Source organism: Pleurodeles waltl, chromosome 7 (assembly GCF_031143425.1).
Source record: "Pleurodeles waltl isolate 20211129_DDA chromosome 7, aPleWal1.hap1.20221129, whole genome shotgun sequence".
In the NCBI taxonomy this organism is placed as follows: Eukaryota; Metazoa; Chordata; class Amphibia; order Caudata; family Salamandridae; genus Pleurodeles; species Pleurodeles waltl.
In genome coordinates this window covers 606,949,550-606,976,966 of record NC_090446.1, presented here as the reverse complement: position 1 = coordinate 606,976,966, position 27,417 = coordinate 606,949,550, and the positions used below count along the sequence as shown (strand labels likewise).

At 44.8% G+C, this 27,417-nt stretch overlaps 1 protein-coding gene across 1 annotated transcript in view; it reads right to left on the bottom strand.

The window, feature by feature from the left end:
* HK3 (hexokinase 3) overlaps positions 1-27,417 on the bottom strand; it is a 296,343-nt gene that overhangs the window by 251,612 nt on the left and 17,314 nt on the right. The window contains exon 2 of the mRNA XM_069244551.1: positions 17,811-17,967. Coding sequence (XP_069100652.1) covers positions 17,811-17,954 — 144 coding nt within the window. The 5' untranslated portion in view covers positions 17,955-17,967. The remainder of the gene's footprint in view (positions 1-17,810; positions 17,968-27,417) is intronic.

Sequence of the window (27,417 nt, the reverse complement as noted above, 5' to 3'; positions counted from 1 at the left end):
GTTTAGGCCACTGCATGTGTGTAGTAGGGTGTGTAACTGTAGTAGGACACTCATCCAATGTAAATGTTGCTCAAGAATAATTCCATGCAGTATGAGCATGTGTGAAAGTGTTTCATTACTCATGTCATATTCTCACATTGTCTTTGTAATTGCAATTGTTTGTCAGTGCACAGATTCTGAGTATATTCTTCCTTCCATGCTTTACAGGTGGACCTGCACCGTACACTGTGGGAGAGGTGGCTCATTTTGCGGACCCCGACACCTACAGTGAGTGTTGCATGTGTGCTATTTTTAATGTTTGCTGGTGATGCATGATGGACTACTGTGTGTTCAACAGAATTCAAGGTTTGATGCGCTGCCCATTCATTAGTATTGTTCCATTAGTGGGATTTCAATTATCACTTCATTTTGAGTAGACCTATGCTTATCCATTTCTCAGATTTTGGATCTGTAGGCCATTCCAGTAGGGCCCGCTATGGGGAATGGGGTGAGTCATGTGGAATACACTGGTTAATATAAGAGTTGCTCTGGGACTTGTCTCGGACTGAGTCTGCATTTCAGACTGACATTCTCCCAGATAGCTTCTGCAAAAGGCTTGTCTGAAATATGCTGCTTCCCTAGTTAACGATGGACTGAGTACACTGTAGGTTGGATCTTCCGGGGGCATGTACTTCCACAAGTTGAACTAGAAGTGTGTGGGACTAGAGTGCAATGGCCTAGGTGTACATTCTACTCATGATCATGGGTGTTCTTGCTCCTCTGTGTGTGTAGTAAAATATGCCTCACTGGTAGTATGTGATGTTGGCCTAAGTCAGTACATTTTGACATGTGTGGACCTTGGATAGGACAAGCTTTAGCTGACTCCAATTTGTTGCTAGGCCTTCACTGGTGTTGTGTGTGTGGAGGCAAAAACTTGTTGAGCTTTCTAGACACTCCTGGGTGTGCATTGATTATGGGATTGTTGGTTGTTCTTCCCACCCCGCCCTCAAAGACTGCCATGTGTTTGGGAATAGGGTACCTAGGACTGTAGCAACCAGTATGTTACACATACTTGTGACCATTTGCAACTTTGTTTTGAACCTAGTGTACACACTCGGTTATGGCACATGAGTTCTATACTAGCAAAAACAATTACAAATGGCAGATATTGAGGGTTGTGATTGCTATCACATAGACTGACATATGTAGTCAAGGCAATAGGCGGAGGAGGTGCAGCCATAATGTCAGCTGCATTACCAATTATTTTGATGAGAAGTTTAGGCTGATGTCACCCATCATGTATAGACATGTATATGCTAGGTGTGAGATGCCCTTTTGTATGCAGGCTTCCCATGTACTTCCTCTGAGACTTTCAATGATCTATGTGGTGAAATTAGCTGTTACAACTACAGTAAAAGTAATTTCCAATTGACCCATTGTGCTATTCCACCCAATGCATTTCCTATGGTAAATAGTTGCCCTTTCTCTTCACAGCTGCAAACATGAGTGCCGCACAGAGGCATGATTTTAAAAGGCGGGCAATGAGATACCGGCACATCCTGCAGGTGCAGTCGGGGTTCCGACGGATGGCCCGAAAATACCAGGCGGATCGGGCCTCCGGAGCATGGTGGGCCTCACCACAGGGTGGCCCAACGTTGCCCACTACAGCCACCACCACCACCTCCACCAGTTCTCCCCAAGTGGCCCCAGCAACGGCGGGGACAGTTGTCCCTGCCTCTGCAGCACGACCTGGACCCAGCAATTTCAGAGCTGCAGGACAGTCCAGTGGGCTACAAACAACTCCCACACCGAGCACCTCTGCCAGCACACAGACACCAGCAGCACCTCCAATTGACCCTGCGGCATTCCAGGCTTTAGACCGGAAAATGGACAAGTTCATTCGGAAGGTGGACAAGCTGAGCCAGGATGTGGCGTACATTAAGAAGCGGGTCAGGTCCATCAGGCGGACCCTACGGAGGGCCAACCTCTTGGACTTATTTGGTTCATTTAAATTTATCCCTCCCCTCTCTCCTCTTTCCTTTTTATCATGATAGGTGGGTTTTGGGGATTAGTGTTAGGTTAGTATAGGTTGTTAGATTAGTTAGTGTTAGGGAGGAGGGTGGGGGGTCCTTATTCTTTCTAGTTTTCATTTTTGAGTGTGTGGGTGGGTGGGTGGGGGTCAATGTTGGGATTCCTGTCTGTTTAGGGGGGAAAAAAATTTTTTATAAAAAAAATACAAAAAAAAATATGATTGTGTAGGATAGTATAGTATGTGTGTAGGTTAGTATGTGTTGTCCTGCATGTGTCCTGTCTCATAATGGTGGGTGGGGGGTTGATGTTTAGATCGATTCGTTATATGTGTAGGGTAAGTTTAGATTAGGTTAGTTAGGGACAGTTGTGGGTAAGGAGTAGTCAGGTTAGATTAGTGTAGGTATGACTTTTCCCTTAGTTGCCTCTGGTGTGAATACATATGAATAAATATATAGTTAACCCTTTGCATTATGTGTTAACTGCTACTTGATCATGGCCTTGACATCAGTGTAGGTGATTGTTTTTCTATGACATTTGTGTCCTATGCTACACACCGAAGAAAATAGAGGTTTAAAATGGCAGCTACCCCTGTGCTAACTTGGTAAGTATCCACCATTTGATAGAACCACCATTTGTAGTTTACATGGATCACCAAGGAATTGTGTTGATGAGTATGTTTTCTACATCACAAAGTGTGCTTCCAGACTTGGTATTGTGGGTAATTTATTAGGTCGTACTGCAGGGTGATGTTCAGGGACATCTTTGTAGATGAGGTGTTGTTAACACTCTTGTCTTGTTGTCTTCATTGCTGACATAGATCATGTGTGCAAAAATTCAGCATTACTTCCCTTCAAGGAAGTATACTCAGAAAGGGTGATTGATGCTATGTTTAGTTGTGTTTGCTTAGATTATACTGCATAATTTCATGTTTTAGTATTGCATGGTGCCCACATTTATCAGTGTTAGTTGACTTTGATTGCTATTGATGGAGCATTATTCTGTCCAACACAGCATGATTGTGTGTGGTTTCTCCCTTCATCAGTTATTCTCCTCAGGATGGTCAGGCTATGATGCAATCCTGGCCACTGCACAGATGTCTCAGACTACATGATGTCAGGACAGTTGTATTGACAAGCTACATGGTTGTCACACAGGCACTTTAGAGTTATCTACTGCACAGTTGATATGTCAAATAACACAGAGACATATTAGTTGGGCAAGTGCTATTTATTGATAGGTGCTGTAGTGCAAAATGTACATTGTACATGTTTGCTGAGTCCGTTCTAGTGCATTCTTACATGGTGATCCTACAGAAGGGTGTGGATGATGCTCCTGACATGCTGGGGTGATGTTACAGACAGTGCAGAGGGACAGGATTTGCCGATTAGTAGGAGAGACACATTCACTGGCAATGCTGACAAGTCATACAGTGGTTAGCAGAACAGTCATTGAGTATAGTTGTAGTTAGACTGGCAATTGACAAAACGTAGGACCTTGGTCAAAGTAGGCCATGGTGCAGGGACTAGTGCTTCCGGGTACTCTTCCGTGTGAATGTGATCTGTTCCATGTCTTCTTCTTCTGATGTGTGTGTTGCCTGCTTTGTCCTTGTTGTTGTTGGTTGTGAAGGGGCAACACAAACCTCAGTGTTAGAAGACGTGGAGTCAGACATCCCGGTGGCTGCTCCCTGTGAAGTTCTTAAGGGCAGTACTGCAGCAAGGAGGGCCTGCTGGTTTTTGAGAATAGCAGCTACATCACGATGGTAGGCAGCCAGGTCGGCCCTGAGGGAGTCATGATTGCATTTGTGCATGCAGTGGAAAGTTTGGGGTGCGAGGTGTTGTGGCAACTCCCTTACTGCAGTGGTGAATTCCTTTATAGTTTCTTGTAGTCCTTGCAGTATGGATGTTAGGGCTTGCATAGCTGCTGCCTGATCTGCAGATGACATCATGCATGAGCGCACCCCCTCAAGACTGGCTGCCATAGTTTGCATCCCCACCGCACCTCCTTGGCAAACTCCAACTACAGTTCTTTCAAAGCTGGTGCCAGTGTCGTCAGAGTCCTCAGCTGTATTGGAGCTGGCAGGTCTTGCAATTGGGGTGGTGGGTGGTTCTTCTGTGATGGCTGCTTGTTCTGTGCTCCTCCTTGTGACTGAAGGTGGGGTTTGGAGGGTTTCAAGGACCTTTTGGATGGTCTCCTGGGGAATGTTTATGGGCTCGTCATCCATGTCATCAGGGAAATCAGGGACAGGCATATCGGCAGGAGATCCATGTTCCTCTGCAATGAAACAGGGTACAATTAGCGTGTCTGTGTTGTGACAATTTTTACGTAACATGCCAGCATTTTGATGAATTCACTTTGTGATCTTGTTTGGTATTGGTATCTGCTGTCCTTCATATGGGCATTGTTATAGGCCTATGGCCCACGTGTGTGTCACATGTATGATATAGAGTTATCTGACTTGTCTGCCTAATCGCCTCTAGGTGTTGCTTTGTACCAAATAGGGAATAGCCATCTTTTTGTCCTACTCGACCCTCCGTGTATATCTATTCTTATGGTGAGACCTTTCACTGGCTGTGGGTGTTGTGATTGCCCTGGCAGCACACTTGCCTCTCAGGACCTGCCCCAATCCCTGATTGTTCACATTGACTTAATTGTAATTGACATGTGGCATATCCTATGCATGGCAATGTTATGATGTGATATGGATGTAGACATTGTTAATGTGTCCAGCTGATGTTGGGTAATGTGTGTTTAATTGGATTGCCCTGTTTATCGTATCAATGTCCTATATGGTCCTCTGACTGTGCAGGTGTATTTCAGTGACCAGTTGCATGTGTCCCCTCCTCAATGCTGTTGTCTGAGCAGTATGACATTTGTAATGTTGCCTTGTTAGCCAGGCACGTGAAGGACCCTGACATATGCAGCATGTGTGTGTCCTTAGTGCTGTGTGGCTCCTATTGCTGTTTACTTTGGCTGATGTATGTGACAACTATGGGCATTGACATATGAGTGTACTGGGGCCTTTGTCTTGTTTCAGGAGATTGTTGCAGATGTCATCCTCACCCCCTAATTTAGGTATGTATGTTCTATGGGGAGGTTACTGCCATTGGCTAATTGAGCTGCACAGAGATCAGAGGTGTTAGTGTCAACTGTTGTCGCAGTTACATTGCAGTTGTTGTTTTGGCTACTGGATTACTGATAGGGCCCTAGTTGATGTAGGAGATATTTTGGCTGACGAGTGCCAGGATGTAAGTTTGACGTAGTGGCCTTCCCTCCTGTCGAGGCTTTCCCTTAGCTCCATTGTTGTCATGACAGGATGCCCCCATGGGACTGTTGTTGGTGTTGTGTAATGTTGTGCCCCAGCTTCTGTATGTGCAGGGCATGCCCCCCCTGCGGTGCCCCTTTACCCATGCCACTCCATGTATATGCTGACTTACATGCAATGTGTAGAGGTATTTCCCCCCCTGCTTACAGTCAACATTATTGCATTATAATTCCCCGTGTGACTTACCCTGCATGTGCGTTGTCTCGTGGTAGTCTGCGCTGTCCTGTCCTTGAATCCCTGTGACGATCTCCTCAGGGATGACGGCTGCGACCATCTCCTCCATGTGGTCCAGGGCCTCCTGGTGTGCTGGACTCCCCCCTCCAGTCTGCAGTGCTGCCTTCCTGTTCCTGGCCATTTTTTCCTTTGTCCTACGTTTGCAGTCATGCCAGCGTTTCTTACACTCGGTGACTGTTCTGCGTACTTCAGCCACACTGTTGATCTTGTCAACAATTTGTTGCCATATAGCCTCTCTCCTACTGATTGGCAACTTAGAGGTGATGAACAGTTGGTGCTGGTGTTCCGTCACCTCTTTAACCAGGATTTCATGCTCCTCTGCACTGAAGCGACACTTTTTTGTTTTTCTATATATGTCCTGGTTCCTGTATGGATCATCCTGGCTGGTTCCTGGTCTGCTGTCATCTTCCTGGGGTCTGTAGTGGCATCTGGGATCCATTTTGGCTCTCCTCTGCTGAAAGGGCAGTGTTTGCGGGTATTTTTGACGCAAAAACAGCGCTTTCTGGGTTGCGTCATTTACGTCGCGTTAACGTCGTTTTCCTTTACGACTTGATGCCGCGATGTGCGTAAAAAAAAATGACTCCCTCCTGTTGGTTGCGCCGCCGTGCGTCAAAGTATAAATTTGACGCCCGCACGGGCGAAATGGCGGTAAAAAAATTTACGCAAAACTGCGGCGGCGCAGCTTTGCGTCAAAAAGTATAAAAATGGCCCTATGTTTCAAGGATGTTCAGGCATATTTTGTTTATGCTCTATTAGAAATGGGGTCTCTAGTTGGAAGTGGTATTTCACCCTGTCCAAGTAGGGACCCTCACTCTAGTCAGTGTAAAGAGGTCACACAGCTAGGATAACCCCTGCTCACCCCTTTGGTAGCTTGACTCAAGCAGTTAGGCTTCTCTCAGAGGCAATATGTAAAGTATTTGTACACACACACACACAGATATACAGTGAAAACACCACAAAGTATTGAACACCAGTTTAGAAAAATAGCCAATATTTATCTGAGTAAAACAAGACCAAAATGACAAAAATCCAACACACACAAGTAAATATACACATTTTCACAGATTAAATGTAGTATAGCGCTTAGACACACAATAGCTCTAACTGAGGCTATCTAAATGACTTGATAGAGTCACTTCCAACAGTTGGATGCCACCAGTACCTTGGAAAACGATGGTGAAACAAAGACATTGCATGGAGTCAGGAAGGTGAGGTGTTGCTGAGCTGGTGCGGCGTCGGTTTCTTACTGCCACTGGAGAGGTGAGGCATTGGTTCCTTACTGCTAGGCAGGAGAAGTGAGGCATTGGTTTCTTACGGTTGCAGAGAAGGTGATGGGGCGTTGGCGGCAATGCGTTGGTTCCTTAGGACAAGGCAGGGTCAATGAATCAAGCAGGTCAAGACGCGAGGCATCAACTTTGCGGTGCCGCAATCACACCACGGGCCACAGGTGCTGCAGCAGAGTCAGAGTCAGGTGCCACGGACGCTATTGAAACAGCACTCTGGACTCACGCTGTGGTGGGACTTCAGAGGCGCTGCTGCGGCGTCTGGTCTGCATTTAGGCCACGATCGTTGCACTCAGCGGGGACCACAGCTCCAGTGTAGGCAGCAGTGTGGGGTTAGAGAACAGTGCCAGTTTCTAAGTCGTTCTGGAAGTCAATAGACTTGTTTCTTCTTGTTGCACCAGAACTCACTCCCAAGGGACCAGGAACTGGATTTGGCACCACTTGGTATGTCAGGACTCTCAGCAAGAGAGCCCAGGCCCTGGCGGGTGAAGACTTTGATGTCCCTGAGACTTCTTAACAGGAGGCAAGTTCAGTCCAAGCCTTTGGAGAACCTTTGGAAGCAGAATGTAGAAAGCCAAGTCCAGTCCTTTCACTCCCAGGACAGAAGCAGCAACCAGCAGGCCAGCACAACAAAGCAACAGGCCCAGTGGCAATCCTTCCTACAGCATCCAGCTCTTCTTCCTGGCAGAATTTCTTCAGACCAGAAGGATTCTAACTATGTGGTGTCAGAGGTCCACTACTTATACCCATTTCAGTCTTTGAAGTAGGCAAACGTCAAAGAGATGTCTTTGTAGTGCACAAGTCTCTGCCTTTCCCTGCCCTGGGCCCAGACACACTCGAGGGGGTTAGAGATTGCTTTGTGTAAGGACAGGCACAGCCCTATTCAGGTGCAAGTGTCAGCTCCTCCCCCAACTCTAGCTCAGGAAGACCCATCAGCCTGGTGATGAGATATCAGAATATGCAGGGCACAAATCAACTCCCTTTGTGTGACTGTCTAGAGTGAATACACAAACAGCCCAAATATCATCCTGACCCAGACATGCACATAGGAGACAGGCAGCAACACTGAATGGTTAAGCAAGAACATGCCCACTTTCTAAAACTCACAATTCAAAAACCAACCTCACCAAAAGATGTATTTTTAAATTGTGAGTTCAGAGACCCCAAACTCCAGATCCTTGTGTGTTCCCTATGGAAAACTACACTTAAAAGATATTTTAAGGTAATCTCCATGGTACCATGTGGGAGAGAAAGGCCATGCAGTAGTAAAAACCGAAATTAGCAGTATTTCACTATTAGGACATGTAAAACGCACCATTAGATGTCCTACCTTCTAAATACCTTGTATCCTGCCCATAGGGATACCTTGGGCCTACCATAGAGGTAACTTACAAGTAATAAAAGGGAAGGTTTGGGCCTGGCAAGTGGGTGCACTTTCCAGGTCAGCATGGCACTTTACAACTGCACACACAGGCACTGCAATGGCAGGCCTGAGACATGTTTGCAGGGCTACTGATGTGGGTGGCACAATCAGTGTTACAAGCCCACTAGTAGCATTTGATTTGCAGGCCCTGGGCACACCTTGTGCACTAAATTAGGGACTTACTAGTAACTCATATATGCCATTCATGAATAAACCAATCACCTATTCAATTTAGATAGGGAGCACTTGCATTTTGGCACTCGTCAGCAGTGTTAAAGTGCCCAGAGTCCTAAAGCCAGCAAAAACGAAAGGCAGTACACAGTCAAAACAGGATGTCAGAGGCAAAATGTTTGGGGATAACCCTGCAAAAAGGTCCATTTACAATATGCTCCCTAATTTCTATGTGGCTTTTAGCAGTGAGGTGCGTGATACTAGACTTTCTTTTCAGTTTCCAAAGAGATCACAGAAGTTGTGTAGAGACTGCATGTATTTGAAAGACATTCTCAGACATGTGTGTGACCTATGGGCCAACTATTTCTACTCACCTCCTGGTGTCTGAGACAGGCCATAGAGGACTGATTCACCTGGCACTTAGTAGCCTTGATGGCAAGATTCACCCATCTTCATCCTCACCAACACCTGCTTCATGTGGTCCTTCCATGAACTGTTCAAGAAAGCAATGTAATCCAAGTAGGCCATGCAGACCTCCTTTCGGCCAGGCAATACAAATTGGCTAGGCATTGAAAAGTAGTGTGAACATTCCTTTACAAAAAGAGCATAACTTTGAGTTGATTAATGCCTTTAGGTGGTGAAAGCAGTCTTCTGCTTTCACCAATCTGAAAGTCGCCCTGGTCAGATAAAAAGTACTAAGTTAGTTAGCAGCACCAAATCTGTCCATCAGCTAAACAGTGCAGAGACAGGATGGACATCCATCTTCGTGACAATATCCCATGCAAAAGCAAACGTCCATCGACCCCTACAAAGTCACCAAAGGTTGAGACAAAAAAAAGATACGTAAGAAACCTGATTGCTTATATAGTAGTATCAGGATCCGTAGATCATACATCTGCCTTTTAGCATTGTTTAAATCGTCCAAATCGCACTCCTAGGTACCCTCTTCATGGGCCAGATGTGATGGCAAGATGCTTATTTTGGTGGTCCCTGAGCTATACATCCAGGCAAGCGTGAAAGAGGGTTACGTAAAAAAATGCTGGGAGCAAACTGCACTGGCCTGCCTGCTAGGAGTGAACTCTCCTTCATGAGTAGGGGCTGTGATGAGGGAGGGTAGAACTTGATGGAATGAAAATCAGCAGTGAGTAAATGAGCCATTCATTCCGTGCTACAGCCTAGAAATGCACTTGGTCTGGAAGCCTGTATACAGGTATTTTGCTCTCGTCCCGTGGGAGCTGGCAGCGGCCTCTAAAGCTTTGTGTTCAGGGTTACCATAGCCTTTGGCCGATGCTCGAAGAACATGTCGATGTTGTATGCTTTGACGTATTTGTCATACTGCTCAAATTCCCCAGCCAATGAACTGGACCGGTGCCTGTTGCAGTAGCAAAGCCTGACACTGCGGTTTTGAGTGCCTGGTGTACAACACCCGAGTCGCAAACTATTCAACTGGTTTGTAATTAGGGTGTTTGTTTGCCCTGTGATGGATGCACTATGGTACAAAACTGACTGTTGATAGGGTTCCCAGAATGCGGCTCTAATAATATTAATGAGGCAAGTACATGCTTGCACATTCCTATCAAAAGGGATGAGTAAGCAGCGATGGAGACCTTCGAAGGACACCAGACCTCCAGCGTTGCATTCAAAATCACGAAATGCACTTTTTTATTGCAGTTTCTGTCCACTCGGGCTGAAAGGACAAGCATTTGCAATGTAATGGGACTCGCGTTTACTTGAGTTAGAGCTATTAGAGTTGTAAATTCCTAACTGGACTTTTCTTGCCACATAAATTGAAAATGAAAAGTAAAACAGTTGACATAAGAGACCTGATTCAAAGCACCAGAGCCACCATGTGCGTGAGCACGAAGGAGAGGCACAAAAGGACAAATAAGTTTGCTCGCAGTCAAACATATTGGCAAAAGTGCAATTATCCATGTAACAGGGTCAGTGTCCAAGGCGGTAACAAAACCGCCCCAAGGAGGGACAAATGTAAAGCATTTACCAATGATGATAAAGGATTTTTGAAAGGCAATCTCAGGAACGAGTGATCGTGATGGGCGTGGTTACAATCTCATGGATGGATTACAACACGTCAGAGCGCTTGTGCTCAACCTAAAAAATAAAGGCAGGCCTTTGGCAGAGGCATGCAGCAGTCCCCTGGACCCCTATGACTTCTACCCAATGTCAATATCCTGTATTCAAGCAATAGAAGCTGTTCCTCGTGACCAGGTTTCACTCTGCGAAACGATACCATCCCCTTTAGAGTGTTGGTGTCCAACCAATGGTTTGCACCACAACCTGATTGTGAATCGTTAGTAAGGGTTATCATCCATTCCACTTTCCCCTTTTCCAAACGATTTGTAATGGGTAGCTGTTAGAACTTTTTCAGGAGTCTGAGGTTAATCATGGGTTACTGGGTTCAAATTGGGACAATTGCCTTTCACCACTGGGGCTACCTTACTCCTGCACCAAAACTGAGCACCAAGTACACCCCCTTAGCACTTGATCCTAAGCAAAGCAGGCCAAAGCTTACTCTGGGAGTGTGTGGGGTAGAAACTCATAACACCATTAAGCACATAACCGCAAATGATATATCACTGTCCAGGGTTTTCGCTTGAAAAGGGAAAAGTATTTTATTCACTGGCCACAACTAAATACTACATAGGAAATTCAGAGTGTAAAATGAATACACACAGTTTGACACAAGAGCTAATGGGCTACCATTTTCTTTCACTCTCTTGAGGCTTTAGATCCAACAATAGCAAGGCTAGCAAAATATTGTTGTCTCTGACCAGGTGTCTGTCAATGTTTTGTAGCCCTTCCAGCCTTAGCGGGACCATGTACCCTTACATTTCAGCGACGGAGCATCATGCACTATGTTTGCTAGGCTGCTGCTAAGGAATTTGTATGGTTTGCGTGCACACTTATACACAGCTCTGGCCAGGCCCTTACATCTTTTGTGACATCCTACAGCGGTGTATCTGTGAGGAGATACTCGCCTTTTAATCGGGAGAGGCAGCCCTATATGGAGACAGGCAAACAAAAGCCAATCACTGCTAAAGGGAGGGAAATCTAGAAACGACTCCAGTACAGCATCCCTTTTAGGACATCCTCATTCCTCACTCCTCATCCCTACTTCTCATACCTACTTCTCATCCATCATACATCCTCCCTGCTTCTCATCTATCTTCCCTACTTCTCATCCATCATCCTTACTTCTCATCCATCATACATCATCCTTACTTCTCTTCCTTCATCCCTACTTCTCATCCTTACTATTCATCCATCATCCCTACTTCTCATCTTTCACCCCTACTTCTCTTCCATCATCCCTAATTCTCGTCCATTATCCATCATCTCTACTTCTCATCCATCATATATCATCCCTACTTCTCATCCATCATCCCTACATCATATCCATCATACATCATCCTTACTTCTCTTCCATCATCCCTGCTTCTCATCCATCATACATCATCCCTACTTCTCATCCATCATCTCTACTCCTCATCCATCATACTTCATCCTTACTTCTCATCCATCATCCCTACTTCTCATCCATCATACATCATCCCTACTTCTCTTTCATCAACCCTACTTTTCATCCATCATACATCATCTCTAATTCTCAGTCATCACCCCTACTTCTCTTCCATCATCCCCACTTCTCATCCATCATACATCATCCCTACTTCTCATCCACCATCCCTAATTTTCATCTCTCCTACATCATCCCTACTTCTCATCCCTCATCCCTGCTTCTCATCCCTACTTCTCATCCATCACACATCATCTCTACTTCTCATCCATCATCCCTACTTCTCATTCACCATACATCATCCTACTTCTCATCCATCACCCCTACTTCTCATTCTTCGTCCCTACTTCTCTTCCATCATCCCTACTTCTCTTCCATCATCCCCACTTCTTATCCATCATACATCATCCCTACTTCTCACCCATCAACCCTAATTTCTATCCCTCATACATCATCCCTACTTCTCATCCCTCATCCCTGCTTCTCATCCCTACTATTCATCCATCATCCCTATGTCTCATCCATCCTACATCATCCTTACTTTTCATCCATCATCCCTACTTCTCATCCTTGCTTCTCATCCATCATCCCTACTTCTCATCCATCATCCCTAATTCTCATCCATCATCCCTACTTCACATCCATCATACATAATCCCTACTTCTCACCCATCATCCTTACTTCTCTTCTATCATCCCTGCTTCTCATCCATCATGCATCATCCCTACTTCTCATCCATTATTCCTAATTCACATCCATCATACATCATCCCTACTTCTCATCCATCATCCTTAGTTCTCTTCAATCATCCCTGCTTCTAATCCATCATACATCATCTCTACTTCTCATCCATCATCCGTACTTCACATCCATCATACATCATCCCTACTTCTCATCGCTCATCCTTACTTCTCATGCCTGCTTCTAATCCATGCTTTTTTTCAATCATCCGTACTTCTCTTCCATCATTCCTGCTTCTCATCCCTAATCCCTGTTTCTCATCTCTACTTCTCATCCATCTTCCATCATTCCTACTTCTCATGCCTCAGCCATCATCCCTACTTCTCATCCATCATCACTGCTTCTCATCCCTACTTCTCATCCATCATCCTTACTTCTCTTCCATCATCCCTAATTCTCATCCCTCATTGCTGCTTCTCATGCATCCCTCTCTTCCATCATCCCTACTTGTCATCCCTCTTCCCTGCTTCTCATTCCTGCTTTTCTTCCATCATTCCTACTTCTCATCCCTCATCCCTGCTTCTCGTCCCTACTTCTCATCCATCTTCCATCATTTCTACTTCTCATACCTCAGCCATCATCCCTGCTTCTCATCCATCATCCCTGCTTCTCATCCCTACTTCTCATCCATCATCCCTGCTTCTCATCGCTACTTCTCATCCATCACCCCTACTTCTCATCCATCATCCTTACTTCTCATCCATCATACGTCATCCTTACTTCTCTTCCCTCATCCCTACTTCTCATCCTTACTATTCATCCATCATCCCTACTTCTCATCTATCATCCCTACTTCTCATCCATTATCCATCATCTCTACTTCTCATCCATCATATATCATCCCTACTTCTCGTCCATCATCCCTACATCACATCCACCATACATCATCCTTACTTCTCTTCCATCATCTCTGCTTCTCATCCATCATGCATCATCCTTACTTCTCATCCATCATTCGTACTTCACATCCATCATACATCATCCTAACTTCTCATCCATCATCCTTACTTCTCTTCCATCATCCCAGCTTCTCATCCATCATACATCATCCCTACTTCTCATCCATTATCCCTACTTCACATTCATCATACATCATCCCGACTTCTCATCCTTTCTTCTCATCCCTGCTTCTCATCCATACTTCTTTTCCATCATCCCTACTTCTCTTCCATCATTCTTACTTCTCATCCCTGATCTCTGCTTCTCATCCCTACTTCTTACCATCTTCTGTCATTCCTACTTCTCATGCCTCAGCCATCATCCCTACTTCTCATCCATCATTCCTGTTTCTCATCCCTACTTATCATCCATCATCCTTACTTCTCTTCCATCATCTCTCCTTCTCATCCCTCATCCTTGCTTCACACCCATACTTCTCTTCCATCATCCCTACTTCTCTTCCATCATCCCTACTTTTAATCCCTTTTCCCTGCTTCTCATTCCTACTTCTCTTCCATCATTCCTACTTCTCGTCCCTCTACCCTGCTTCTCATCCCTACTTCTCATCCATCTTCCATAATTCCTACTTCTCATGCATCAGCCATCATCCCTACTTCTCATCCATCATCCCTACTCCTCATACCTACTTCTCATCCATCATCCCTGCTTCTCATCCATCATACACCACCCCTACTTCTCATCAATCATCCCTACTTCACATTCATCATCATACATAATCCCTAGTTCTCACCCATCATCCCTACTTCTCTTCCATCATCCCTACTCCTCATCCTTACTTCTCATCCATCATCTCCACTTCTCATCCATCAACCCTACTTCTCATCCATCATCCTTACTTCTCTTCCATCATCCCTACTTCTCATCCATCATCCCTGCTTCTCATTCCTACTTCTCTTCCATCATTCCTACTTATCATCCCTCATCCCTGCTTCTCATCCCTACTCCTCATCCATCATCACTACTCCTCATTCCTCATCCCTCAGTCATACCAACACATTTTCAGTTTTGTGCAACACACCTTCACACTGATTGGTTGGCAATAGCCAATCAGAGTTATGAGACAGAGATGCATTCTGTCTCACTGAAAAGCAGCCTTCACATTGCATGTGCTGGGTGAAGACAGAGGAGATGTAATGCAGCTGTGTGTTTGTTTCCAGTGAATTCAGGGCTGTACAACATTTCATTTTATTTAGATAAGTGTTCTTTTCTGTTTACACAGGCTTCTGCAGAAAGCTCTACTGGTTTGGAAAATACAAGGAGCCCACAGCTTGGGCCATAAATCAGCTCTTGGAGAAAGGGTTATACAGTTCATCTACAGTTCAACCTAAAACCTTTCTGGTTTCAGTTTCATATGTAGAAATAAAGTGTTAAAAATCAACTCTGGCAATCCAATTCATCCAAACCTTTTCAGTTTCATTTTAATTTGTAACAAATAAAATGTTTAAATCTGAAGCTGCTTTTATCTATGAGAGCTGTTTTTTTCTTTTCTGAAACCAGAAAGGTTTTCACTGAACTGTGTAACCCTTTCTCCAAGAGCTAATTTATGGCCCAGGCTATGGGCTCCTTGTATTTCCCAAACCAGCAGAGTTTTTTGCAGAGGCCTGTGTAAACAGAAAACACTTAGTTAAATGACATGTTGTACAGCCTTGAATTCAATGGAAACAAACACACAGTTGCATTTCCTCTCCCCTCTCTTCACCCAGCACATGCAATGAGAATGCTGTTTTTCAGTGAAATAGAATGCAGGCCTCTCTCATAACTCTGATTGGCTGTTGCTAGCAAATCAGTGTAAAGGTGTGTTTCACAATACTGAAAATGTGTTGGTATGACTGAGGGATGAGGAATGAGTAGTAGGGATGATGGATGAGGAGTAGGGATGATGGCTGAGGCATGAGAAGTAGGAATGATGGAAGATGGCTAAGAAGTAGGGATGAGGTATGAGAAGTAGGAATGATGGAAGAGAAGCAGGGATGATGGAAAAGAAGTATGGAAGAGAAGCAGGGATGAGTGATACAAAGTATGGATGATGGATGAGAAGTAGGGATGATGAATGAGAAGTAGGGATGATGTATGATGGAGGAGAAGTAGGGATGATGGATGAGAAGTAGGGATGATGTATGATGGATGAAGAATAGGGATGACGGATGATAAGTAGGGATGATGGAAGAGAAGAAGGGATGATGGATGAGCAGTAGGGATGTTGCATGATGGATAAGAAGTGTGCATGATTGAGGAGACGTAGGGATGATATTTGATGGCTGAGAAGTAGGGATGATGGATGAGAATCAGGGATGATGGATGAGAAGCAGGGGTGATGGATGAGAAGTAGGGATGATGGAAGAGAAGCAGGGATGATGGATGAGCTGTAGGGATGATGTATGATGGATAAGAAGTGGGGATGATGGAGGAGAAGTAGGGATGATGTATGATGGATGAGAAGTAGGGATGAGAAGTAGGGATGATCTTGCTTGTGCTGCTACATGTATATACTGTAAAAATATATGCAACATAAACATTTCACAGAGATGGAGTAAAGAACTCGGTCACAGGGAATTAGGAGACTATTATGAATGTGACAGGGCAGTAGGCAACTCTCCCTGTGTGGGCAACATATAAAAAGACATGTTATGAAAGTATAATCAGTTGCTACCACCACAGTCAGTTTTAGAATAGCCCAATGAGCCGTGGCAGTCACACTGAGAAAAGGAGGGGTGCACATGATGTGCATCTGCCGACTATGAGACCCGCTCTGGGTCTTATTGCATTTCCATGCAGGCCCTCAGCAAACATGCATCATTGTAGTATGCGCTGAGGCCAAAATATATCCAGACAGACTCAATATGGAGATTGCCAGTGCATGGAGGCACGTTCTCTAGAGCAAAGCGAGGACATCTCCACATTAACAGTGTCAAAGTGTATATCGAGACCACAAGCAATTTTGGAAATCATAGTGTGTTTTTGTTCTTGCCTAACTCAAGCTTTTTGACCACCAGATTCATTAACACATCTACTGATTTGTCATGCGCCTGGAAGCTCTTTCTCAGTGGCATTGTTCCTATGCTTTATTCTTAAAGAAGGAAATAAATAAGCACCACCCTTTACCTCAGACCCCACAAAAACTGGTCAGAAACTCCAGTGACCCTAAAAAGAGCCAAGTCTCTCTCTGAGTTCAGTGTTGCTCTCGATGCAGGAGCCAGCAATCAAGCCATGTTCTTGCTGTTCCTCGTGCTGTCTGACACTGGACAAAAGCTTAAAATACAGCGCATATTTAAGAGCCCCCAGCGCCATTCCAACGCCACATGAGTGTCATTTTTTTAAGCTAATGTGGTGTTGGAAGGCCAAAAACGCTGCTCCCTATTTACAAAGTGGCCCAATGCATGCATTGGGCCACTTTATAACCCTTTGTACTATATTATGCCTGTGCCAGTCATAACATATGCAAAGGGGGCATTCCCCCATTAGGGGAGCCAAAAAATGGCACAAGCAAATTTAAGAGATTTCCTTGCACCATTTTTTGGCACTTTTAACACCTGCACCGAACAGGCATGAAAAGGAGGCTTCTATTGGTTACAATGGGCCTCTGGGTGCTTTCCAGGATTAGTGTCAGAATTTTTTACGCTAATCCTGCAAAGCGGCGGACTAGCATCAAAAAGTTTGACGCTAGTCCCCTAACCACCGCCATGGTACACCGTATTTTGAATACGGCACACACGTGGTGGCATAAAGTGCTTAATTTGTGCTGCTGTTTTGTTAACTGCACCCCTTGCTTACAACAGTTCACCACACGTTGGTACTGTCTACTTTTGAGGGGAACACACCTTACAATTAAATATACAAACTCTGGCGCATCCAAGCAATTCCTACTGCCTTGGATGGCCTGGAATTGTCAAAGCAGTCACATTTATAGGAGTGTCATGTTTAGTAGGGAGCGTTTTTACGGGCCTGTGGCAGTGATGCCAGGTTCAGTCAGTAGTCAAAGCTGCAGTGTCCTCCTGAGCAACACCTCAGACTGTGGTTCTTGTTAAACACCGATCAAATATTGAGCCCACCTATGGTGTTCTTACAGGAAGAGGCCTTCAGAGGCATTAACTTGTCCTCCCGCAGTGGAATAAACAAGTCCCCGGAGCTCACCTCATCCTTCGGGCCTTTGTTCACGGCTTTGCCTTTCGAACTTGGGGTGTTCACATCCTTGCCGTGTGGGCAACTGCTGCTCAAGGGTTCAGGGCAGTGGTCTCCATTGCTGCAAGGCGCGTGGCAATCCAGTGAATCATTCATCCTCGGGTGGGATCTGCAGCAAAAAACAGGATAAGAGACATTAGTGAGGGGAGAGAGTAGATAAAGTTGGGATCACGGAGGGAGCGAAGTGAGGACAAAAGAGAAACGGATGAGTGAAATGAGGGCACTAAGCATAACGAAAAGAGTGAGGAAAGAAGAGGAACGGGGAGAGGAGTAGAAGCAATGAATGGAAGGAGAGCAACTGAGAGAATGAGAAACGGGAGCATGTTGGGCGCGAGGAGGGGAAGTATGGAAAGATAGAAAATGGGGCGGGGGGGACAATGGAACACGCAGAGCGAGGGTAAGGAGATGGAGAGAAGCGGAATCGAAGGAAGGAGGAAGGAAGACCTACATAGATGGAAACTTGATGAGCAAGGAAAGAGGGAACTTGAGGAGCGAGTGGAGAGCAGTGCTTAATTTGTGCTTGTTGTTTCCGGTGCTGAGCACCGGCACTTATTTTTGAGGGCTGGCGCTAATTTTTCTGCCTCAAGCATTTACTGCAAGCAAAAGACACATATGGGAAAGACGGAGGAATAGAAAAACGAAAAAGACTCACAAAAGTTGAAAGCAGAAAGCTGCAAGAGCGAGCTGAGGGGGTGGGGAGTGGCTCTAAATGGATGGAAGAGGCCCGAAATGGCTTCAGAAGCACACTGTTCCGTGCTCGTACATTTAAATGCAGCAACCGCGTGTTTAAGAGGAAGGATTTGGGCACCAGCACCTTTTTATGTACAAATTAAGCACTGGGGGAGGGAGTAAGTAAACGAGGGATATTGGAGGAGGTGAAATGCAGGAACTAACGAACTTACTAGCGACAGGAGATGTGGTGAGGAAGGAAGTGACAGGAACGGGTGGACTAGCCTTGGTGATCCTACGCTACACGATCCCGCTGCACAAGTAGCTCGATTGATGGCTCGCGCTCCGCGAGGGAGGAGGGCACAGCTGACTATAAATAGCGAGTCACATAATGTAGGATGGGCAGGGACCAAAAAAGAAGAAGAGTGAACGTGAAAGTGAAAGAAGGGAAGGGCAAGGCAGATGGAGAAAAGCTAATTCGAGGAAGGTGGGGTAGAGAAGACACGGCTCAGCGAATGGAAGTTGCTGGGACAGGCATCGAGGTACCCGGATAAAGAGGGCACCGGTGGTCGCCCTTCATCATGCGCACACTTCGCCTTCAGATCTCCCTTATTTTCAGTAGGCACCATGTGACCCAAGGCATTTCACAGCCGCTCGAGCACTGAAGCATGCACACAATGTATGTATTAAACATGCACTGGCAAAGCCAATATGTCTGGAGACAGCTGCCTAATTTCCTAAACCCTCCACTGTTGGAAAGGCGGAAGGCCGCCCGTTCAGTTCCTGTAATACCCAAGCAGAAAGTTGTGGGTGACCTGTTTTATCAAGACACTTGAAAGAATACTGCTGCAACACCTTGTGATTAAATTACAATGAACCAGTTTACCCCTAAGTCTCTAGCTGCTTCCAGCACATAGTTACCAAAATCTGCAGACAAACAGGGGTGGGCGGAATGCTTCATTATGCCAGCAGAATTGGCAGGATTTGACAACTGCGCATTACTCTTGTAACATGGAGTTCCAGCCAAATTCCGCCAATCGCCGTGTGGTGGAATTTTTTTCCCCGCAATGCTCTAGAAATGAGAGTTGGTGCGTGAGATTTGGCATCCAGTAGTACGATTTTCTAACACGGGCGGTCATGAGCAGTCGCTGTCAGAGGGCTTCTTCTCAAGTAGATTTGCTTCCACTCAAGTAGATTTTGTACTCGAGCGGCAGTGACATCAACTCGAATTGCTGTGCGCTCTTGCACACCGCATGGTGTATTAGCACTGATTTTTCAGTACTGCTCGTGGTGCTACCACTAAATTGCAGTGCGAGCAGTGTGGCATGCATATTTTCTGCCCATTGGCAAAACTCTGTGGAATCTCACCGAGTGAAATCCTGAAGACTGAAACTCCATGGGTTCTGCCCACCCCTACAGAAAACCCTCCACCTTCTTGAAAATAGTGGTACGACATGAAATAATGTAAATTACACAGAGGCAACTAAACATATGACTTTCATAGATGCCTCTTAAAATGCTGCCTAGAATGTTGCTACCCACCTGGGGCATCTTTCTTCAACTGGTCCAGAAAGTTTTTTCCAAGCTTTGTAATAGGCAAATACATTTGCCACCTACAATGCCACCTACTCAGAGTAGCCATTGAAGGCTAAGACCTGGTCCTGCAATTCAAGATGTCACAAATAAAGATTCAACTTTCTTAAATGGAACAGACCTTTGTATATACATTAGTAATGTGGTATGCAAATACAATCACCAAATGTCGGGCCACATAAAAAGATGAAGGAAATCTGGATACAAATGACCAGTGTGGATGCAAAAACACCTTATCCGGTAAAAAAAAAAGTAGAAATAGTTCTGAAAATAACAGAGCCCCTAGTTACTCTATCATCCAGATGAATCTTCTACCAATAAAAAGACAATAAACAACAGGAATCTGAGGTCTATTAATTAGAGTTGCTTAAAGAGAGGAGACTTTAATGCCCTTAAATCAATTAAAGATGCCACAAGGTAACTGGCGAATGGACTACTAGGTCCATATTATCAAAAGTGCCCCAGGGGCAATGGGGGCGGGGTGGACCTCCATTTTTCTGTAGGCCCAGGGTAGTTTGGTATTTCTAAGAGGGCTGCAGATGCTTAATACAAATCCAGATAGCGTAGGCGTACGTACATCACCAGTGCTATCTTTAGTGAGTGTCCCCTCATTAGCATAGGGCAACGCAATATTATGGACACGGGCGCAGAGGCAAAGAGCCCATCAGGATGCGCACTGACTGTCCACCAGGAAGTGACATAACAGGGACCTCCCAGATATCCCCCTGCAGGTGGGTGTAGTCACTCACTGCACCGCCTGTAGGGGAATCTCTGACCCTCCTTTGAAGTGCAGGCCGGGTGAAGCCTGCACTGTGAAAGACAGGGCAGCTGCTTGGACTTTTCACTAATGTCTGCCCCCAGATAACAGCGAGCATGCCTGAATTGCTGCCTATTAACTCCTTAAGGTGGACATAACTAGTCCCTAAAGGAAACTATGTCTCAGAAAAATCCAACACCCTTGCTGGTGCACAGGAAGATGATTAGCGGCCCTTTGAATTACATCACTTACTGAAACTGAGCTACTGGCAGGCATACACTTTTAGGGTTGATAAATATCTTGACTGCTGTACGCAAACATCAACCTCAAATGAACAACCTTGCAGCTGTAAAGCTAGTTTCTGAAACTTCATGCCCCGAGGCAAAGAGATAGCAAAGTGGGCTATGGAAGGAGAGGAGCTCTGAGAGGGGGTGTATTGGTTAGGAAGATCCAGTAACATCTGATGAAGAGGTGTAGAAGGAAAGGATATCATGGATGACATGACCAGCAAGGAACCACTTTCCTTCTACACCTCTCCATCAGTTTCTGTCACCAAAACCTTAGGTGATCGGTGCTCTGTCAAGTTTTTGGTGACGGAACCTGACTGCCAAAACAGTGAAGGACAGCATTATTTAGAGTATTGAACAGGTCCAGATATGAGCGTCCAAATTCCTTAACAATCAACTGACAAATGAGGGAGTGAATTGAAAGCGTAGGGGATATTTGTTGTATTTTGTTACAATGCACAAAAATCACTCATGGAAGAGTGTGTTAGAATTAGGGCATTATTGGTTTGGAAGTTTAACATGTTTACTACTTGTGGGTCGATAAAAGACCTGCCATTTAATATGTACTTGTCAACATAAAGTATCATGACAATTGGTCAGTTTTCGACTGTGCTGTGAATGCTGATTTGCTAACAGAAAAAATACAATAAACATGTTAAAAAAAGAACTAGGGCGTGATCTGCTCAAATGAGCCGCTGGCCAATTTCCCTCCTTGAAAGATAGGCTGCACTTGGCGCGATAAGATTCTCCTCTGCCCATGCACATATTTCTTGAGCAAGGGTCGATAGAGTCATACACTCTGTCCCCTTATGGTTGAGACTCTACTTGACATTCTAGTTGTCATCTAAATACAGACCATCTAGCTCTTCAGAGACAGAGAGAAACTAAATAATGCTGGGAGAACATAATTCCGTCTAGGGAACTCCTTCCACCCTGGGCTGAGTTTCTCTCCAAGGTTAAACTCAAACCCTTGCTGCTGGCCTCTGTTGTAATCACCTTTGAAAGAGGAGGGGATAAAAAGGTAACCTGTGGCTACGTTGTCTGACACTAACCACCACTACAGTGACAGTTGCATCTCCCCTCTCACTGGAATCAGAGCCTCTTACATCTAGGAGCTCAGAACCCACTGGTATAGGAGCTAATGAATCAAACTGAGATGGGACCAGGAAAAGATTGAGAAGTGGATGCCATGTCCCCTGAACCCTTAACCAACAACTCTCTTGATAGCAAAGATTTGAGATGTATCATTAACTTTTGTTTCAAGTAAACTGGAAGGAAAATCTGTTCTCTGTCTATTCTAAATGTGGCCAACACAATGCTGTGTTGGGAGAAAGGTGAAAAGGTTTTTGTTGAATTTACAGGAATGCACTCTGACACAATGTAGTCCTCTGACTTGGCGCCGGGAGGAACAACTGCTCTGTAAAATTGTGCGCATGTAATGCCTCTCTTCTGATACCTTTAAGAAAGAAACAGAAATTAAGCACTTGTCAAAAATCTACGCAAGATCTCTGTCAATATCTTCATAAAAGCTCCGGAAATGGAAACAGTGATCCTGAATACAAATTCATAGATACTTCTATGAGCTTATACGTATGGGAACATGCAAACAGGTATCTAACAGGTCAACCGATGTCAGGAAACCACTCTGATTTACGACGGGTAGAATGTTCTGTAAAGACATCTCATTCACCCATTTCAAATCTAGAACAGGTCTCAAATCCCCTGAAACCTTCTGTACCAGAAAGATGGTAGAACAACAACCTTCTCTTCTCCCCTCTTCTGGAACCGTGACAATGGTAGCCTCATTCAAGAGTTTTTGTATGCCCTCCAAAAGCGTTTTCTGACACGTGAGGTTTGACAAAACAATTTGGTCTGACAAAACAGTTGCTCTAAAAGAATGAGATTTGAATGTGGTACCCTTTTTCGACTGTCCAGGGCCCACCTCTCTGAAATCCACTGTTCTCAGATCTTAAAAAACAAATACTCCAAGTGACCCCTGATAGCTCTGGTCGCCCTGGAGCATAGCTGTGATTTGAGAGAAGGAGGCAGATTTACTGGAGATGTTGACTAGAGCAGGGATTGTTATTTAAATGGGCCCCACGGCCACAACACCTTCCTCAAAAGGGGTGGTCTGGAGACTTTATTACTGAGATTGGGCCAAACTCTCTTCCACAACCAAACCCGTTTCCAATGAGCGATGAACATGTAGGAGCGATTAGTTTTATATTCTCTGTGGATTTCTTTACCAATTCTTCCAGTTCTGGGACAAGACGCTTGGTTCCTGAAATGGCAGCTGCATTACAATGACCTTCTGTATTGCTTCCGCCTTCTAGCCATTATGATGGTACCTGAAGCTGCTGATGTTGCGCCTAATGAATCACACGCAACGTCTGACAAAAACAGGCCTGTTGTTCCATGATTGACAAAGCTTCTCTGATTACCTCTCCCTTGATTTGATCAGCTAGCAACTGAAAGACCTTAAGAAGAGATGGTATTGTTTAATTTGCATAGCTGCTTGCTCTAACTGCAAAGTCAATGTCGCAGTATGTTCAGAAATGATTCCACCTTGCAAAGATGATCCTGTCATTAAGCAGTCTACTTCAACTATGGAGGGGCACTCCCCTGCAAGCTTTTGGGATGTATCTATTTTTGTGAAAAAACTTGAAAATGACTTTAGCTCCATCTCCTTCCATTCACGCAACAGTATTTTCTTTACTGCTGAATGAAGTGACAGACTACTTTCTATTATGCTCTGTGAACAAACCCTCCTCCTCCATAACCTTCGAGCTGTTTGAAAAGAAAGGTTGACTTTTAAATGTCCCAAAACTTCTCTTAATTCAAGGCCTAAAAAAGGGTTCTCTAATTTATCCTTCTGAGGCTCATCATCTCCAAAATCCTCGAGCATTGAGTTTGCTCTCGCAACCTTGGCACCGGTTGGACCTTCACAGCTCAAAAATTAAGCTGACACTGCTTGTTCTATGATTTTTTAATAAAGCCCAATGCTAATACTGCTTCTGGCTGATTTTCAGTGGTTGGCCCAGGCAAAGAAGCCTCTTCTGTGTTTCTGTAAAGCCTTCTTCAGCTGCTTCTCAGTTAAAACATTAATGTGGTGCGTCTGTTTCAATCTGACCACCTTCCTGTTTTATTTTGTTGCAAAGGAAACTAAACAATATGGCTGCTCAAGCCAGGTCAATCTCCCAGTTTTATCAAATTGAACATACATTTGTTAATAGCCCAAACCACTACAGCAGGCCCTTAAGGCAGTATGGCTTCCCGCTCAACCACAAATACAGAGGCTGTTCAGCTCAGCTCTCAGAAAAAGGTAAACATCACCACTGTATAGCTTTACCTTGACTGCCATGCAAATTCTTGTTACAGATCAAACATATCAACATAATGAAAAGCCTACCTGTATGGAAACTCATGGGTAGATGAAAGAAAAATGGCACAGGAGGTGCAAGGGTGGTCTTCCACCTTTACTAAAGGGGAGGGTTTACAGAAATAGGAGCAAGCCATGTTGGAAGGATTTTAGAAGTATATTGCTTGGACAGAGCAGCATTGTCTGTGGGAGGGAAGCAATAACTCACTCAGGAAGGACTGGGGCGTGGAAGACAGACTAGGAGATACTTAAGAATTGCTGCCAGCTCACCAGTAACACAAGAAGAAGCAGGCAGCTCAAAGTGCCAGAAACCACAGACTATTGGTTCTACTGACTGAAGCTCACTTCATACGGAACTGAATGAGGAAAGCATCTGATCAGACTCAGCGCCCCGCAGAAGCAAGATCTGAGAATGGATCTGAGAATGGAATCCCAAACACCCTAGAAAGGTTCAATTCGCTTATTAGGAAGAAAAAGAATCTCCAGAACTCAAAAAATGTCTAGAAACCTGAGCATCTCTGCCCTCTAACACAGCATGGGATTAACGAACAAGGAGGAATGTAACTTAATGGTTTCAGCGAGTTGGGCTCCTCAACCGGGTATGATGAAAACAACTTTTCTGAAACCACTAAAGGGAAAGGGAAGGGGTCCACTGTCGCAAGAGTAATCTTGCTCAAATTCAGTACATTGAGCAGGTGTCTTGTGTCAGTACTGCAGACAGGACAATACTTCCTTTACAATTTTCTCACGAGCGGCTGCCCAAGTGTTTTTCATGCAAACTATGTGCCCGATCTCTTGATTTATAAATCAGGTTGGCACAAGAGCAATTTTCTGAAGCTGTCACAATGCTGTGTTGGGAGAAAGGTGGAAAGGTTTTTGTTGAATTTAAAAGAATTTAAAAGAATGCACTCTGAAGTGAGCAAAATAGGGGCAGACACACAGGGGCAAGGCGTGAGGCTGCCGACACACTTCTATTCAATATGTGCATTCTTTACCTACCACTCTTGGGCCCTGACAGCCATCTACGGCTCAGGTTAAAATGTGTTTACGACTTTGATAAACCACTCCTATACAGCAGTGAATGCAGAAGTCCTACATATATCTGGCAGCAGAGCTGCCCTTTGCTCAGATAGCGCCCTGGACGAAACAAGATTTGGCGCCCCGTCCAACTTGTCATCTTTAGTTGTCAATGTGTTGGCAAAATGAGAATGGTAGGGGGACATAAGAGAAGGAATAAGAGAAAGGAGAAAAAAAGACTTCAGAACAGTGTTTACTAAACTTTCTATAGAGCCAGGTTGGGCAGAGACTTCTGCAGGCTGCGCCTAGGCTCCTCTGATGGTTAGCACCCCGGGGGTGGCCCAGCTCTGTCTGATACTATACTGAAGTCCTCATTACAAGTGATGTTATTCCCCGAAGAGTCAGGGGGACACTGCTACTGGCCATTCCGAGTAACCCAGTACCTCTGGGTCCAGGAATACCAAATCCACAAATATTGTACCTGGTAATCCCAGGATGGAGATGGTGGGACCAGTGTCACCAGGTTTAGATGTGAACCCACTACAGAGACTGCTGACAAGAGAACAGCCTAGCTCATTGGTTTCCAACCTGTGGTCCTCGGCCCTCCAGGGGCCCATGACACATTCCCAAGGGGTCTGCAGGCCTGGATCAGCAGGAAGGCACTTCTGCAACTGGGGCCTCTGACAGAAACAGGTGCCTGTTTTTATATTTATTACTTCTTTTGTGCAGCACTTTGAAGAGCTCTGCAAAGTACCTTGTACAACCAGCAACTTTCCTGTCAAGATAACTCTGGTAATTATTGTACCTGCTGTAGAGAGATGGGAGTTTTGTCTAGTGGCAGTTATGTCTCATCAAGGTAGCGCAGATGGTTAATATGCCTGCCGCAAATAAATTGTATCAAGCAAATAACAGTATTTTATGTGCATAGCACAGTGGGTTACTGCTTTTGCTACAAAGATGCTTTTGTTACTGGGCAGTTCATAAGTTACAATCATAATCTAGCACAGTGAGTTATAAACTGCCAACAAAAGAACTGCATTCAATCTGCAAGGCACAAATTAGAAAGTTATGATTTTTCCCAATCTTTCATTCTCCTTATACTGCTAAAAAAAGGATTCCTTGCGTAGAAATACCTTTTTTATGAATAAAGTCAACACTAAACACTGTGTTATGTTCTGAATCCTGTGTTTGTGCTTCTTCAGACAAAGCACTCTTAGAAAATGCATGCCAGTGTGGATACCATGTGAATCCTACACCTTGTCGTCCCTGGTAAAGTGCTCCAACACCGTACACTTGTAAAAGAGGTGCTTTAAAAAATGAATTACATTTGACAGAGAGGCTATGGAGACATGAGAGGCCCTTATGGTTTTACTTCCTTTCCCCACCACATATTTATGTGAAAAGGCTTTCTCAGATCTTATGTACCTAAAAAATGAAAACAAAAATCGCTTGGGGATCTGGAATCTGACGCAGTTTTGCATGTAAAAGTATAAATCAGGGCCTATGAGTTAATACCTACCCCCTTAGTATGATTGTGAAAAAAAGTGTGTGAACAGCAGGTAAAGTGTATTCCCAATCCCCAAATCATATCCCCCAAGCGTGAGATTGCATATAGTTGGTCAGGTGAACAGCGGGGCAAGTCGCCTTATCCCGTATTTACGGAAGGGTTGCACAGGCGCTCATGCATCCCAACACAAGGCAGAAGATGGTCTAGTTACTTACCATTGCAGAGGTGCATATGTGTAGTGCTAAGTTGCGTTAGGTGGCGCAAGAAGTCATAGTGCTCGGGCATCGCGATAAGAAGCAAAGGATGCGTCTATTTATTTTCCAAACTCAAGGTGTTGATAGGACGGCATC